Source organism: Scyliorhinus canicula, chromosome 3 (genome assembly GCF_902713615.1).
Source record: "Scyliorhinus canicula chromosome 3, sScyCan1.1, whole genome shotgun sequence".
Taxonomy (NCBI): domain Eukaryota; kingdom Metazoa; phylum Chordata; class Chondrichthyes; order Carcharhiniformes; family Scyliorhinidae; genus Scyliorhinus; species Scyliorhinus canicula.
Genome location: NC_052148.1, coordinates 153,866,698 through 153,882,544, shown reverse-complemented (window position 1 = coordinate 153,882,544; position 15,847 = coordinate 153,866,698). Strand labels below are relative to the sequence as shown.

Genomic DNA, 15,847 nt, shown 5'->3' with positions numbered 1-15,847 from the left:
CCCCCACAACCCAAAGATGTGCAGGATAGGTGGATTGGCCACGCTAAATTGCCCCTTAATTGGGAAACAAAATGAATTGGCTACTTTAAAAAAATGTAAATAAAACATTTTTTATTCTTCTGCCTATCAATAATATAAAATACAAGGGAAATGTAATAAATGTGGCCATGTTTGTAAGTGAATTTGTTTGTGTAAGTCATATTCAAAGCAACCACATATTTCTTTTGCATAAGTTCTGACTGAAGAATAGGAATAAAGTAACCCTGCTTCACTCTACTTCTTGATTTTTAAGAGCAGTCAGTCATTTAAATCTTATTTTAATGTTTTGCAGTCACTTGTGCTTTAACCTTTTGCACTTGTTGAGACACTAAAATGATACAACTCATTTCAAACTTGCCAGCTGAGTTATTAAATAAAGTGGAGCACACTTTTAAGAGGGGAGAAATTCGTAACGACTTTAGTTTTCCATAATGTCATTGCTCTTCTCTTCACCCCTGTAGGGCACCAGAGTTTAACAACACAGTCCTGCAGTGTCCATTCAAAGTCATGTCCAGCAGTCTGCACATGTAGCAACAGTATTGTGGATTGTCGTGGCAAGAGCCTCACTGAGATATCCAGCAAGCTTCCCGAGAGCATCACTGAAATGTAAGCTCCTAGCTTCTTTACAAAACCGATGTGCGATCTTATAGTGTACTTGCCTCACAAATATCTGACTGCTCAGTTAAGGGCATTACCTGCTGTCATTTGTATCGCCATGGAGAGCTGGGGAATTCAGATATATTCTCTTGCACAGCAAAGTAGAAAGGATCGCTCTGGTAGTAGATTTAGTCTATTATATCAGGGAGACATAAAGTTACCAGAAAGCTGAATTACATACACCCATGAACATAGTATAAATGGGCAGCACAATAGCACAATTGGATAGTACTGTGGTTTCACAGCGCCAGGGTCCCAGGTTTGATTCCCTGCTGGGTCACTGTCTGTGCGGAGTCTGCACGTTCTCCCCATGTATGCGTGGGTTTCCTCCGGGTGTTCCGGTTTCCTCCCATAGTCCAAAGGTGTGCAGGTTAGATGGATTGGCCATGATAAATTGCACTTAGTGACCAAAAAGGTGAGGAGAGGTTATTGGGTTACGGGGATAGGGTGGAAGTGAGGGCTTAAGTGGGTCGGTGCAGACTCGATGGGTTGAATGGCCTCCTTCTGCACTGTATGTTCTATAAATATGGTATGCTGCATAAGCAGTTTCATTGCTAAATTATTGGGGTCATTTTTGGTCTTCGCTGCCCGCGCTGCATATCTGGTGTAGTGGATTCAAATGAATGAAATAAAAATCGGGCAGGTTATGTAACCGGCAAACAGGAGATACTTTTCACAACATTACCGCCAAAATACTTCTCCATTGTAAGAACCTTCAGTACCTGCTGCTCCTTTGCTTGATTAATGATTGAAATTTTCAGTATTAAAATGTTCAGTGTGAGCCACACAATACCTGTTATTTCATAGCAGCCTGAGGTTGCAGAATCTGCCTATGATCTCTCAAGCTGCGCTCTGAAATCTTTTTCAGCTGACTTTTTCCACTCAATAATTGCTAACATTTGAAACAAAGATTTTTTTTAATGGCATTATTTCACTGTGTATACTTCCTGGCTACTTCTCAGATCAAATGTAACCCAAATATATTATTTGCATTAAACAAAAGCAAACATTGCAGATGTTGGGAATCTGAGATAAAAATAGATTCAGTGAAATCCTGCTGAGAAAACTTGCAGCATTGCCTGTCACATTTTTAAATTCCCTACACCGCAACAACAGATCAGCATCTCCTGCTGATGAGAGATTAAAAGACTGAACTCCACTGGCTAGAAATGGGTCAGACACAGTCCACTGGATGGGTGCTGGAGTTTAGAAAATGGGCAAAAGCTAAATAAAAGCAAATTACTGCAGATGCTGGAATCTGAAACGAAAGAGAAAAAGCTGGAAAATCTCAGCAATTCTGGCAGCATCTGTAGGGAGAGAAAAGAGCTAACGTTTCGAGTCCGATGACTCTTTATCAAAGTTAGAAAATGGGCATCTCAGTTCCAGCACAACCTTGAGTTGAATTGTTCCACAATTGATGACTGTGCTTTCAGTTGCTGCCGATTTACACTCTGGAACTACAGCAACCTCCTCACCCAACCTGCAAAGCTCCTTGCCGTTCTACCTTTCCTTCCTTCATTAAGAAGCTCATAAAAATCTACCTCTTTGATCAAACATTTTATCATCTGCCCTAATATCTCCTTATGTGGCTGCATCTCACCAACTTTACCAACTTTAAGTACAGAAAGCTTATCCAGTACCCACTTTTTCAATTTTAAACTCTCCTGGAGTCTGAATTGCCTCCTTGTTCACATTACCTACACAGCAGCTTCTTTCTTGGTAAAGTCAAATACAATATATTAATTTTATACCTCAGCTATGCCCTCTGTCTCCATGTTTAAATCCCCTTTTTGGCCCACCCTTCCTTTCCCACCCTTTTACTATATATGCCTGCAGATTCCCTTTTACATTAGCTATCAGTCTCTTTTCATGCTCCTTCTTTACTTCTCCGATTTGCTGTTTCATGTCCTCCCTGGACCTCTATATTTAGCCTGGTTTCTCCATTTTATTTTCCTCCTGACATCTGTGATCAGCACACTTTTTTCTTCTTTACTCAATTTCCATCTCTTTGTCATCCACTGAGCTCTAATTAATTTGGGCTAGATCCGTTCTTACCCTATTGAAGTTTGCTTTCCCCTAGTTAATTATTCTTACTCCTGATTTTTCTTTGATTTTTTTTCCGTAGTTATACATTAATCATTGTCCCCTAAATGTCTTCCCAACTGATCTTTGATCTTATTCACCCACCTGACACTTGCACAGAAACCTTGATTTGGAATTTAATACTTTCTCCCTTTCACTTATCCCATCTATTAACTTGCTATTCCCCATTTTAGTGTTGTCAGAGCAGCACGGTGGCGTAGTGGATAACATTGCTGCGTCACGGCGCCGAGGTCCCAGATTCGATCCCGGCTCTGGGTCACTGACCGTGTGGAGTTTGCACATTCTCCCCGTGTTGCATGGGTTTCACCCCCACAATCCAAAAGATGTGCAGGGTAGATGGATTGGCCACGCTAAAATGAATTGGGTACTTTAAATTTTTTTTTTAAATTCTAGTGTTATATATGTCTCTGAGTGTTCTGGACACCTTTTTTTTTTAAATAATTTTTATTGAAGAGATTTTTTACATGAAAATATTTGCCCCCCCTAACCATAAACTATTACACAAGATTCCCTCTTAACAGATATCCCCCCCCCCCCCCCGCCCGACCCCCCGCGCACACGAGGAGGAAGAATTAACCCTCTCCAGGGCATCCGCCCATGTCCCATCCTCTATCTGCTCTCCCAGCTCCCCCTCCCACTTGGCTTTCAGCTCCTCTACTGATGCCTCCTCCGCCTCCTGCATTACTTTGTATATGTCCGATATCTTCCCCCCTCCGACCCAGACCCCCGAGAGCACCCTATCGCTCGCCCCCCTACTGGGGAGCAAGGGAAACCCTTCCACCTGGCGTCTAGCAAATGCCTTCACCTGCAAATGTCTAAACATGTTTCCCGGGGGGAGCCTGAATTTCTCCTCCAGCTCTCTCAGGCTCGCAAACCTCCCATCTACAAACAGATCCTTCAGCTGCCTGATACCCACCCTGTGCCAGCTCTGAAATCCCCCGTCCATGTTCCCCGGGATGAATCTATGGTTCCCTCTTAACGGTGCCTCCATCAGACCTCCCACTTCCCCCCTGTGTCGCCTCCACTGCCCCCAGATCTTGAGGGTGGCCGCCACCACCGGGCTCGTGGTGTACCTCGTGGGAGGGAGCGGCCATGGCGCCGTTACTAGGGCCCCCAGGCTTATGCTGCCACAGGACGCCCTCTCCATTCGTTTCCAAGCTGCCCCCTCCCCTTCCATCATCCACTTGCGCACCATCGACACATTAGCCGCCCAGTAATACCCCGAAAGGTTGGGTAATGCCAGCCCTCCACTCTCCCTACTCCGCTCCAAGAAGACCCTCCTCACCCTTGGGGTGCCGTGCGCCCACACGTAGCTCATGATGCTGCTCGTCACCTTTTTGAAGAAGGCCCTAGGGAGGAAGATGGGCAAGCACTGAAATAAAAACAAAAACCTTGGGAGGACCGTCATTTTAACGGACTGCACTCTGCCCGCCAGCGACAGCGGCACCATGTCCCACCTTTTAAATTCCTCCTCCATCTGCTCCACTAGCCTAGAGAAGTTCAACTTGTGGAGAGTCCCCCAGTTCCTTGCCACCTGCACCCCTAAATATCTAAAACTCTTTCCTGCTCTCTTCAACGGGAGTCTCCCGATTCCCTCTTCCTGGTCCCCTGGGTGTATCACAAATACCTCACTCTTACCCAAGTTTAGCTTATACCCCGAAAAGTCCCCGAATTCTGCTAGCAGTTCCATCACCTCCGGCATTCCCCCTTCTGGGTCTGCCACGTATAGCAGCAGGTCGTCCGCGTATAGCGATACCCGGTGCTCCTCCCCGCCCCTTGTCAGCCCTCTCCACCCCCCTGAGCCCCTCAGTGCCATCGCCAACGGTTCAATTGCCAGTGCGAAGAGCAGGGGTGACAAGGGGCACCCCTGTCTGGTCCCCCGGTGGAGCCCAAAATACTCCGATCTCCTACCATTCGTCACTACACTTGCCGTCGGGGCCGAATAGAGCAGCTTCACCCAAATCCCTCCCCAAATCCAAACCGCTCCAGCGTCTCCCACAGGTACTTCCACTCCACCCTATCAAATGCTTTCTCCGCGTCCAATGCCACCACTATCTCCGCCTCCCCCTCCACTGCCGGCATCATGATGACGTTTAGCAGTCTCCGCACGTTCGTATTAAGCTGCCGCCCTTTCACAAAACCCGTCTGGTCCTCGTGTATCACCCCTGGCACACAATCCTCTATCCTGGTAGCCAGGATCTTTGCCAGCAGCTTGGCATCCACATTCAGGAGCGAGATAGGCCTATATGACCCACACTGCACGGGGTCCTTGTCCCGCTTCAAGATCAGAGAGATCAGTGCCTGCGACATTGTCGGGGCAGAGCCCCCCCCTCCCATGCCTCGTTGAAGGCTCGCACCAGCACAGGGCCCACCAGATCCGCATATTTTTTGTAAAATTCCACCGGGAACCCGTCTGGCCCCGGCGCCTTCCCCGACTGCATATGCCCAATCCCCTTGACTAGCTCCTCTAGCCCTATCTGCGCCCCCAGCCCCTCTACCAGTTCCTCTTGGACCTTGGGGAACCTCAGTTTGTTCAAGAAGCCCTCCATCCCCCCTCCCCTCGTCGACGGCTCTGACCGATACAGCTCCTTATAGAAGTCTCTGAAAACCCCATTTACTTCTGGCCCCTTCTGCACTATGTTCCCACCCCTCTACCTCACTCCCCCAATTTCTCTAGCCGCATCCCGCTTGCGGAGCTGATGCGCCAGCATCCTACTCGCCTTCTCCCCATACTCATAAATCGCGCCCTGCGCCCTCCTCCACTGTGTCTCCGCCTTTCTGGTGGTCAACAGGTCAAACTTAGCCTGCAAACTGCGCCGTTCCCCCAGCAGCCCCTCCTCTGGTGCCTCCGCATATTTCCTATCCACGTCCAGAAGCTCCCCCACCAGCCTCTCCCTCTCCTGTCTCTCCCTCCTTTCCCTATGTGCCCGTATGGAGATCAGGTCCCCCCGGATCACCGCCTTCAAGGCCTCCCATACCATCCCCACCTGCACCTCCCCCGTGTCATTAATGTCCAGATATCTCTCAATGCTCTTCCGGACCCTCTTATACACCTCCTCATCCGCCAGCAACCCCACATCCAGATGCCACAGCGGACGCTGGTCTCGCACCTCTCCCATTTCCAAATCTACCCAGTGTGGCGCGTGGTCTGAGACCGCTATGGCCGAGTACTCCACTTCCCGTACTTTCGGGATCAGTCCCCTGCTTAATACAAAAAAGTCAATTCTAGAATAGACTCTGTGGACATGGGAGAAAAAGGAATACTCCCTCGCCCTCGGCCTCCCAAACCTCCAGGGGTCCACCCCTCTCATTTGCTCCATAAACCCCTTTAACACTTTTGCCGCTGCCGGCCTCCTACTCGTCCTTGAACTCGATCTGTCCAACACGGGGTCCAGCACTGTGTTGAAGTCCCCCCCCATGATCAGGCCCCCTGCCTCCAGGTCCGGAATGAAGCCCAGTAGGCGCCTCATGAAGCCAGCGTCGTCCCAATTCGGGGCATACACATTAACCATCACCACTTTCTCCCCCTGCAGCCTACCCTTCACCGTGACATATCTACCCTCTTTATCCGCCACCACCTCCGCCGCCACGAACAACACCCTCTTCCCTACCAGGATCGCCACCCCTCGGTTCTTTGCGTCCAGTCCTGAGTGGAACACTTGTCCCACCCACCCCCTTCTCAGGCGGACCTGGTCCGCCACCTTCAAATGGGTCTCTTGTAGCATTGCTACATCCGCCTTCAGCCCCTTCAAATGCGAGATTACTCTCGTTCTCTTGACCGGCCCATTCAGCCCCCTCACATTCCAAGTGATCAGCCGGGTCGAAGGGCAGCCCGCCCCTTTCCCCCGCCGACTAGCCATATCCTGTCACCTGCTCGCCCCGAGTCAGCCCTCCCTTTCTGACCCGCTCCCCATGGCGATGGCGCCCCCCCACCCCCCCCCCCCCCCCCCCTCCAGTCCTCAACTTCTCCTCCCTGGCCTTTTCAGCAGCAACCCATTGTCCCCCCCTTCCCCCCCTCCCCCTCCCCCCCCCCCCCCCCCCCCCCCACCCCCCTCCCCCCCAGGCTAGGACCCTTCCTAGCCGCGACGCACCCTCCATAGTACTTCCGTGAGTCAGCTGGTTTACGCTGACCCGGCTGCCCCTGCCACACTCCGGCTCCTCCCGGCATGGGGGACGTCCCCCCCCTTACCACCCCTCCTTGACCCCGCTCCAGCGCGGGAAAGGGAGCCATTGCTGACCACGCCCCTTACTCCCACCCCCCTCCCTCCTCTGCCCCGTGCGCGGGAAACCAGAGGAAAGCCCGCGCTTTCGCCCTGCCCCTCCCCGCCCCTCCATCTTCAGTTCCACCCCCGTCCCCGATCTCCCACCGATAAATACAAAACAACCAAAAACCCCACAAGAAACACATACCCCCGGCACTCCCCCCCCCACCATAACATTATAAATAACAGGAAAAAGAGAGAAAAAACTGGTATAGAGAACAAAAGGGTCCAAAAATACGGCCAAGTGAAAATCCAACCAACAGAAAGCCACGTGTCCAGCTTAAAGTACCAGAGCGGCAACGACCGCCACGTATCCCCTGGTTCTAGTTCGAGTCCAGCTTTTCTTCCTGGACAAAGGCCCACGCCTCCTCCGGGGACTCGAAATAGTGGTGCTGGTCCTTGTAGGTCACCCACAAGCGCGCTGGCTGCAGCATCCCGAATCTAATTCTCTTGGCATGCAGCACCGCCTTCGTCCGGTTGAACCGGGCCCGCCGCTTTGCCACCTCCGCACTCCAGTCTTGAAAGATCCTCACCGTCGAGTTCTCCCATTTGCTGCTCCTCTCTCTCTTGGCCCACCTCAGCACCCTCTCCCGGTCACTGAATCGCTGGAACCGAACCAGCACCGCCCTCGGGGGTTCGTTTGCTCTTGGCTTCCTGGCCATTACTCTGTAGGCCTCCTCCAATTCCAGGGGCGAAGGGACGGCCCCTGCCCCCATCAGTGAGCCCAGCATTTCTGCCACATACCCCTGGAGGTCCGACCCCTCCAGCCCTTCTGCCAGGCCCAGGATCCTCAGGTTTTTCCGCCTCATGCGGGTATCCATCTCCTCCAATCGGTTTTGCCATCTCAGGTGGAGTGCCTCGTGCACCTCCACCTTTCCCACGAGGACCGTGGCCTCCTCCTCCCTCACAGTCATCTCCTGCTGCAGCTCCCGAATTGACGCCTCTTGGGTCGCCTGTGCCCCCATCAGCCTGGTTGTCGTCGCGTTCATCGACTCCAGCAGCTCCACTTTCAGCTCCGTGAAGAAGCGCAGGAGAGCGGCCTGCTGCTCCTCCGCCCATTTCCTCCAGTCCTCGGGTGCGCCGCCGGCCGCCATTTTGGATTTCTTCCCCCGCTTTTTTCGGGGAGCTGCTGCCGCTTTTTTTCCTGCCCCACTTCGGGTGACGACCATAAATTTGACGGGGTTCTCCTCTGGGAACCTTCCCCCACTGGGAATTGCCGTTCCAGGGCCGTTAGGGGCCCTCCAATCGGCCCGAAAACACCTTCCTAACAGGAGCAGCCAAACGTGCGACTTAGCTGGTCATAGCCGCAACCGGAAGTCTCCTTGTTCTGGACACCTTGATGATTGGGCTGTTAGTTAGGTTGTGGTGGGCCTTCCGTCATTTGATTTGCAGTTGCTCTCAGGGATGGCTCATATACGAACAGCTCTTATTCCTGAAGCATCATAGGGAGCAGTGACCATTGTTGGGATTACAGTGAATCTTCCAAAGAAGGGGAGAAGTCTATGTAACCGAGATGAAGGTAAGTCTAAGGTCTCACTGTTGCCAGGCTGGCAGCACGCCCCATTGAGGGAGATGGGAACCTGGGGCAGACAAGTGGGAATGGGAAACACAGGGGTGAGGGCCGAATACCTTTATGGGATCTCCTGTTGAGCACAAGAGGGAGGCACCCCTGGGCAACAGCCTGCTAAGTCTCACCTGTGCAGCCGAGACACTTGGCGTCAACGTCACCTGCCATGGGTTAAAATCTCAGAGGTGGCAAGTGAGTTGCCTAGTTTCTCCCCTGCTGCTAGTAAAAGTGCAGCAGCAATGGGCAGGGGTGGGTACACACTGGTATGGCACCCAATTATATTTTCCCATCCTGCCCGGCTTACCATCCTGTCCCCGGCAGACCATAAAATTCCAGCAAATTCCAACCTCAGGAGACGTGTGAAATCTTTGTTTAATGGAAATATTGCCAGAAATTCTCTGTTTGTATTTGGAACTGGTAGACAGATGCTTTAAGGGTGGCCTAAATAATGGTGGTACCGTGACAGGTGTTCTGACAAGCTCTAGATTTTGTGCTGTGAACCAATGTCATCTATTTATCAGGTGCGTAGTGTTCACTGTTTTGTGCATGTTGCAGTACCTGATCTTACAATATGACCTCATGTCACTCTGATTTACTGCACGCACGATTCCAATTCTTAATAGTCACGACCAAATTAAGTTACACTGGTGATTTATGTTTGTGAGCTGAAAAAAACATGAGGATGAAGAGTTTGAAGAGGTCAAGTAATGTAGCTCCAATAAATATATACGGAGACAGAAAAAGGCTTGTATATATATCTATAGTCGCAAGACTAGTTGCGCCTCTGAGAATTTTCCTTGAGGGGTTCAAAACAAAAAGTAAGATGATTATGAAAATGCGATGCACGAGTTTGTTACTAATGTGCCTCTTTGTTAGAGAAGAACCTAGAACAAACAATCTGTCAGAAAAATGAAAAGCATAATTCGATTTCCTTTCACATTATCTGAGGGAATTCTCTCCCCTGATAGTGGGATAGTGTGCAAAGGATGTCTGGAGATGGGTGAAATCCTTCTCACATGTTCAGCCACTGAGCTTGTTACTATTAAGAAAACAGTTGGGTAGGGTCCATAAATCCATACAATCACTTTGAGCAGTAAAGAAAATCTCTGGATCCTCCCCATCGCTCAACTTTTCTTGCTTTAGTGTCTCTTTAACCCTGTATTACCCATTGTAAGGCACAATCGGCAATAACAACATATAACTTACAGTTGCTATCCATTTAACCATGAATGTGATTCTGATATTAAATAAAAGGTGGATGTAAGTATTGAAATTATTTATTCAGGTCCATCATGACCCAATAAGGAAGATCAATACATGCGCCTGTAAATTCTAGTTTTGAATGGCTTCCCATGACATAATTTGGAATCCACATTAGTAATGTTTGAGGGATTCTCACTGATATGCATTTAATAAACCAGTCTTGAACTTCTCTTTTACTGGTTCTCTCTTTTGTTCCTCAATTTTCAGTAATAGCTGAACTTGTTTAACTTGCTGTGGTGCTCAGTATTAACATTTCCATTCCACTTAGTATCCTCTACCTTCATAAGGTCCCATCTACCCTCTTGCATAATTTCAAGATTGAAGAGACCACGGGCGCGATTCTCCGCTCTCACGCCGGTTCGGAGAATAGCGGGCCGCGCATATTTTCACGCCGACGACGGTCCGACGCCCTCCCGCTATTCTCCGAACCCCGCACAAACTACACGTCGGCATTCCCGGCAAAGGCTTCGAAAGACCCCCCGACACGACGAGAATCCTGACTTATTGGCCCCCCGCTATTCTCCGGCCCAGATGGGCCGAAGTCCCGACGTCCTCACGCCATGTTTTCACGCCGGCCAACACACCTGCTTTTGAAGTTCGTCAACCAGTCGTGCTGGCTGAAGAGAGCTTCGAGGAGGTCAGCGCACCGCTCAGCGCACAGCTCAGCGCATTGCTGGAGTCTGGCCACAACGGGGAAGGCATCCCCGAGAACGGGACCCCCTCCCGTTCTCGGGGATGCCTTCCAGAGCGGGGGGGGGGGGGAGTGGGGGAGACTGAGGGGGGAGTGGGGGAGACTGAGGGGGGGGGGGGAGTGGGGGAGACTGAAGGGGGGGGGGAGTGGGGGAGGCTGAGGGGGGGGGAGTGGGGGAGACTGAGGGGGAGTGGGGGAGACTGAGGGGGGAGTGGGTGAGACTGAGGGGGGGAGTGGGGGAGATGGAGGGGGGAGTGGGGGAGACTGAGGGGGGAGTGGGGGAGACTGAGGGGGGAGTGGGGGAGACTGAGAGGGGAGTGGAGGAGACTGAGGGAGGAGTGGGGAAGACAGGGGGGGAGTGGGGGAGACTGAGGGGGGAGTGGGGGAGACTGAGGGGGGAGTGGGGGAGACGGAGGGGGGAGTGGGGGAGACGGGGGGGGGGAGTGGGAGTAGGGGGGGTAGGGGGAGTGGGAGTGGGGGGGTAGGGAGAGAGTGAGCGAGTGACTCGTCCAACCCCGGTTACAAAATGTCTGCCAGCATGCCATGGCGTGCCGGTCACGAGAACAAGGCCGCTGACGCACCGGTGAAGAGGACGTAGTTAACTGCCCGCTGGATGCAGAAAGTGACCACGGGTTAGGCTGCCCGCGTGTCAGCAGCGCGACCAGGCCACCGGGACACACAGGTATCCCGTGGCAGGCGGCTGCCGAGGTGTAGAGTAACCTCCGTCTAACATGTCCCGTTTCTCAGCCCCCCACCACCCTTCTGTAGGTTAGCACAATGTCTGCGAACAGAACGGCTATGTTCTGCGCAGTGGTTGGGGCCGCTGCACTGCATTTGGAGAGCGAGCAGCATCCACAGCCACAACCCGCAGTGGATGCAGGGCCAGCTGCAGCAGCAGAGGGAAGGGCCGAGGAGTTGCCAGTCGTCGAGCAGCATGGGGGGAGGAGGAGGAGGGAGAGGAGGAGAGAGTGAGGGTGCAGCCACGGCACCAGAGGCGACGACCAAGGCCGAGGGTGTACCGTGTCCGGATCTCTTTCCTAACAATGACGGACATCTTCTATGCGACTGGCTCCTTCCAGTCTCCGAGCGGGGACCTCTCCGGGATCTCCCAGTCATCGGTCCACAGGTGCATCCGGGATGTGATCGACGCCCTCTATGCCATCACGGACCGCTACATCACCTTTCCCGAGGACCGAGCAACTCAAGATTCACGAGCTCGTGGATTTGCCAGCGTGGCCAGGATACCGATGGTGCAGGGGGCAATCGATTGTGTTCACGTCCCCATGCGCCTGCCTGCAGGTGACAGGGAGGTGTTCACTAACAGGAGGGGGTCATACTCTATGAATATCCAGGTGGTGTGCGACCCCCACATGACGTTCATGAACGTCTGTGCAAGGTTCCCAGGGAGTGTGCATGACTCCTACATACTGGCGCAGTCGTACATCCCTGCGAGGGGCTGGTTGCTAGGCGACAGGGGTTATCCGCTGAGGTCTTGGCTGATGATGTCGATACGGAGGCCTCAGACCAATGCGGAAACCCGATACAACGAGGCCCATGCAGCAACCAGGGGTGTGGTGGAGCGCTGCCTTGGCCTCCTGAAGATGAGATTCAGGTGCCTGGACCGCTCCGGAGGGGCCCTGCAGTACCAGCCCGACAGGGTCGCTCGCATTGCTGTGGTCTGCTGTGCGCTGCATAACATCGCGATGCAGAGGGGAGATGACCTGCTGCAGGAGGTGGAGGGAGAAGCCAGTGGCAGTGGTGCCAGCACAGGAGGAGGAGGCAGTGTACACTGCTCCACTTCGACAGCACCCTTACCACTGGGTCCAGACGGTATGGCACAATATTGATGGCTGTGTCAGCGGGTGTGATCAGTGCCATGTGGAATGATGACAGCCCGCTCTGCGATGAGCTGTGAGCTCAGAATCGTTAGAGAGAGTCTGACCCATGGCAATAGCTGAACCATCCACCTTGGTGGCCGCTGAGTTCGTCACGGACACTCCATCACGTGCCCGCGTGGGCGAGCTGTGGGAGGGGTTGGGGGGGGGGGGGGGGGGGGGGGCAGGGACTGCACACCCGGCACCGAAGTTTCACCGTTCGTCAACCCCAGCGACACTCGGTCACCATCACGATTCCTGTGGCTGTGGAACAATCACACGGTATTACAAGTAAGGTGGAACAGTGCGTTTAATGTTAACAATAATTTACAGGTGCCCTAGCCCCTAAAACTAAACTGTGCCCTTCACTCGTGCCAACTTACTCAGTGTCTCTCTGTGTTGCCTTACGGGCCCTACCACTACGTCTAAGTGATTCCCCAGATGATACAGCAGGAGTGGAGGAGGACTGCTGCGCATCGCCCCCTTCTCCTTCGGCAAGCGTTTCCTGGGGCGACCCGGCCTTGGTGAGCCAGGCTGCTCTGCGGGCGTCTTGGGTGACATTGTGCCACCCTGCTCTGCCTACTGCCCACCCGATGCACCAGGGATGGGACGGGGGGAGGCCGAGAATTCCGGGACGTCCCGTGATGGAGTTAATGGGACGGGCCCCGAAACTTCCTCCTCACTCGGGGAGCCCGGCGGCCCCCGGACCTCACTTTGGGACAGAGGTGCGAGCGGGGAGGTGCCCCGTTGCGCCAACGACACCTGGCGCTGCCAGTCCTGGAGGCCTGCAACGGTATCCACCAGGATCCGAAGGTTTTCAGAGACGGAGTCCAGGGAGTTAGACATTCCCGCCAGGGACTGTGCGATCTCAACCTGTGAGTGCACGACGCCATCCAGCACATGTGTCAGGCGGTTGATGCTCTCCGCGACTGACTGCTGGGACTGTGTCATCGACTGCTGTGACTGTGCCATGGCGTGCTGCAACTGGGCCATGACCTGCTGAGACTCGGCCAAGGCCCGCAGCGCGCCGGCAATGTCGTGTTGGCTCTGGCGCATTGCTGCCTGTGAGAGGGCAACCCTGTCCAGGGCCGAGGATGACTCGTGCACATTAAGCCCAACGCCTTGCATAACCTGACCCATTGCCTCCACCGCGGATGCCACCCGTGCGGTGTCGGCCTGGGTTGCTGCCATGAGCGGCACCACTCCCTGCTCGTGGGCGCGGTTCGACTCCTCTAACAGCGTCTGCAGAGTCTGGAAGACAGCCCTCATCCCGTCATTGTGTCCCTGGGTTTCTTGATGCATCGGCTGTGCGGGTGGGTTGAGAAACTCTAGGAACTCGGAAAACGTCTGGGAGCCAGCTGGATGCTGGGCCTGGCCTGCCCTCCGCCAGTCCGGGACCTCGGCTGCTCTGACCTCCACCTGCTGTACCTGCTCAGCTGTGATGTGCGACCCATACTGTGACCCAGGAGCCTCATCACTAAATAGGCCAACCGGGGTGAGTGTCTCTGGGATGGTGGATGGTGTGGGAGATAGCTGTGCCGCAAGCTCGAGGTCGTCTTGGGTGGACGCCTCCTCTATGTCATCGGCCCACTGAGAGGCCGCAGGGCGTTCGCGGGCCATTTCTTTCTCTTGCTCTCTCGCCACCCTCTGGGTGTCCTGCTCCATAGATTCGGTTGGGGAGGATGGGACTCCCCGCTGATCGGGCACCCTCTGTCGTGCGGCCCTGGGTGAGGTGGGGGCATATGCCTGTGTCCGCCTGGAGGCAGACGTCCCTGGTCGTTCGGCATCACGTCCAAGGGAAGAGAATGAAACGGGTTATTTAGAGACGCTCGGACGCTGGACGATCCCAGTGGGCAGGGTGTGAAGGGACAGAGGATGGGGGAGGTGTTCCAGTGGGCAGGGTGAAGGGACAGAGGATGGGGGAGGTGTCCAAGTGGGTAGGGTGTGTGAAGGGACAGAGGATGGGGGAGGTGTTCCAGTGGGCAGGGTGTGAAGGGACAGAGGATGGGGGAGGTGTCCAAGTGGGTAGGGTGTGTGAAGGGACAGAGGATGGGGAGGTGTTCCAGTGGGCAGAGTGTGAAGGGACAGAGGATGGGGGAGGTGTGCCAGGGGGCAGAGTGTGAAGGGACAGAGGATGGGGGAGGGGGGGGTGTTTGTCATGCAGGGTTGTCTCACTTGTTGCAGCTCCGCCAACCTCGCATTGCGCGATCTCCCGGGTGGCAGATCCCCCAACAAGATCCAGTGCCCTCTGCTCAAACGTGGTGAGGGGGTGCAGGATGGGCGAACCCCCTCCAGTCTTGTTCCACTCACGAGTGTTGTGAGCAGTCTTGTCCTGTTGGGGGAGGGGGCATAGGTAGGTCATTACAATACGGAAGGTATCAGCAGGCCGTTCAGATACTGGCACAGTTTGGGGGTCAAGTTGTAATAAGACCATTGCATCTCTCCACGGGGGCCAGAGCGCTGGGTCTGTGACTACTTTGTGAACCACCCTCAACTCAACCGTGCCGGGTGGGGGGGGGGGGGGGGGGATTAAGTAAAGGGGGGAGGGATGGTTGTGACCCGGGGGCACCCTCTTGGCACTTACCCTGGCAGCCCTGGTGAGGTCGTGCATCTTCTTCCGACATTGCTCTGCAGAGCGAGAGGTCTGCCCCACAGCACTGACGGCAGCAGCCACCTCACGCCAGGCCTTGCGCACCGCGCTGGCAGGGTGGCGATGCCCTCTACGCGGGCAGATGATGCCCCTCCTCTGCTCGATTGATTCGAGCAGCGTCTCCACGTCAGCCTCCACGAATCGCGGGGCTGCACTCCTTAGCTCCGACATCCTGACCTACAGTTTCTGTGCTCGCCCGCACCTTTTTACGGCGTCGGGCGGCATCACGTGGGCATGTTCGTGTCGTCGTCGCGTTCCGGCGTCATCGCGCACATGATTGGCATGGCCCCGTTCCTAGCCCATTTCCCGGATGTGAATACGTCGGGAACGGGGCCATGTCAGGCCGTCGCAAAAGTCAGCCGTTTTCACGGCCGACTTCGCGATTTTCCGCGGGTGTGGAGAATCGCGCCCCACATTTTTCTAATCTTTCCTCATAATTGAAGTCTCTGGAATTGGTGTAATTGTCTTTTGCACTTTGGCTCGGGTCTTGATGTTTTCCTTGTGTCTTGGTGACAGAATTAAAGCAGTATCCAAGGGGCAGGTTTCCCAGAGCACTATATAGCTTCAGCGCAATGCCCTTGGACTATCAGGCCATACTTTACAAATACCCGCTCCCAGCATGGAGTGCTTATTGGACATTTGGATGAGGAGGTCAACCGACTCTCAGAACTTTCCATCCATTATAACATGCTGATCTTTGCATCTGAATTCCTAATGTGTGCTCAATGTTGGGAATGTAAA

The 15,847-nt window shown here is 53.9% G+C and overlaps 1 protein-coding gene across 17 annotated transcripts in view; it reads left to right on the top strand.

Annotated features, from left to right (window-relative positions):
• slit2 (slit homolog 2 (Drosophila)) overlaps window positions 1-15,847 on the top strand; it is a 537,548-nt gene that overhangs the window by 334,126 nt on the left and 187,575 nt on the right. For all 17 annotated transcript variants that reach the window (XM_038791516.1, XM_038791512.1, XM_038791513.1 and 14 more), the window contains one exon: window positions 501-645. In XM_038791516.1, the coding sequence (XP_038647444.1) occupies window positions 501-645 (145 nt within the window). The remainder of the gene's footprint in view (window positions 1-500; window positions 646-15,847) is intronic.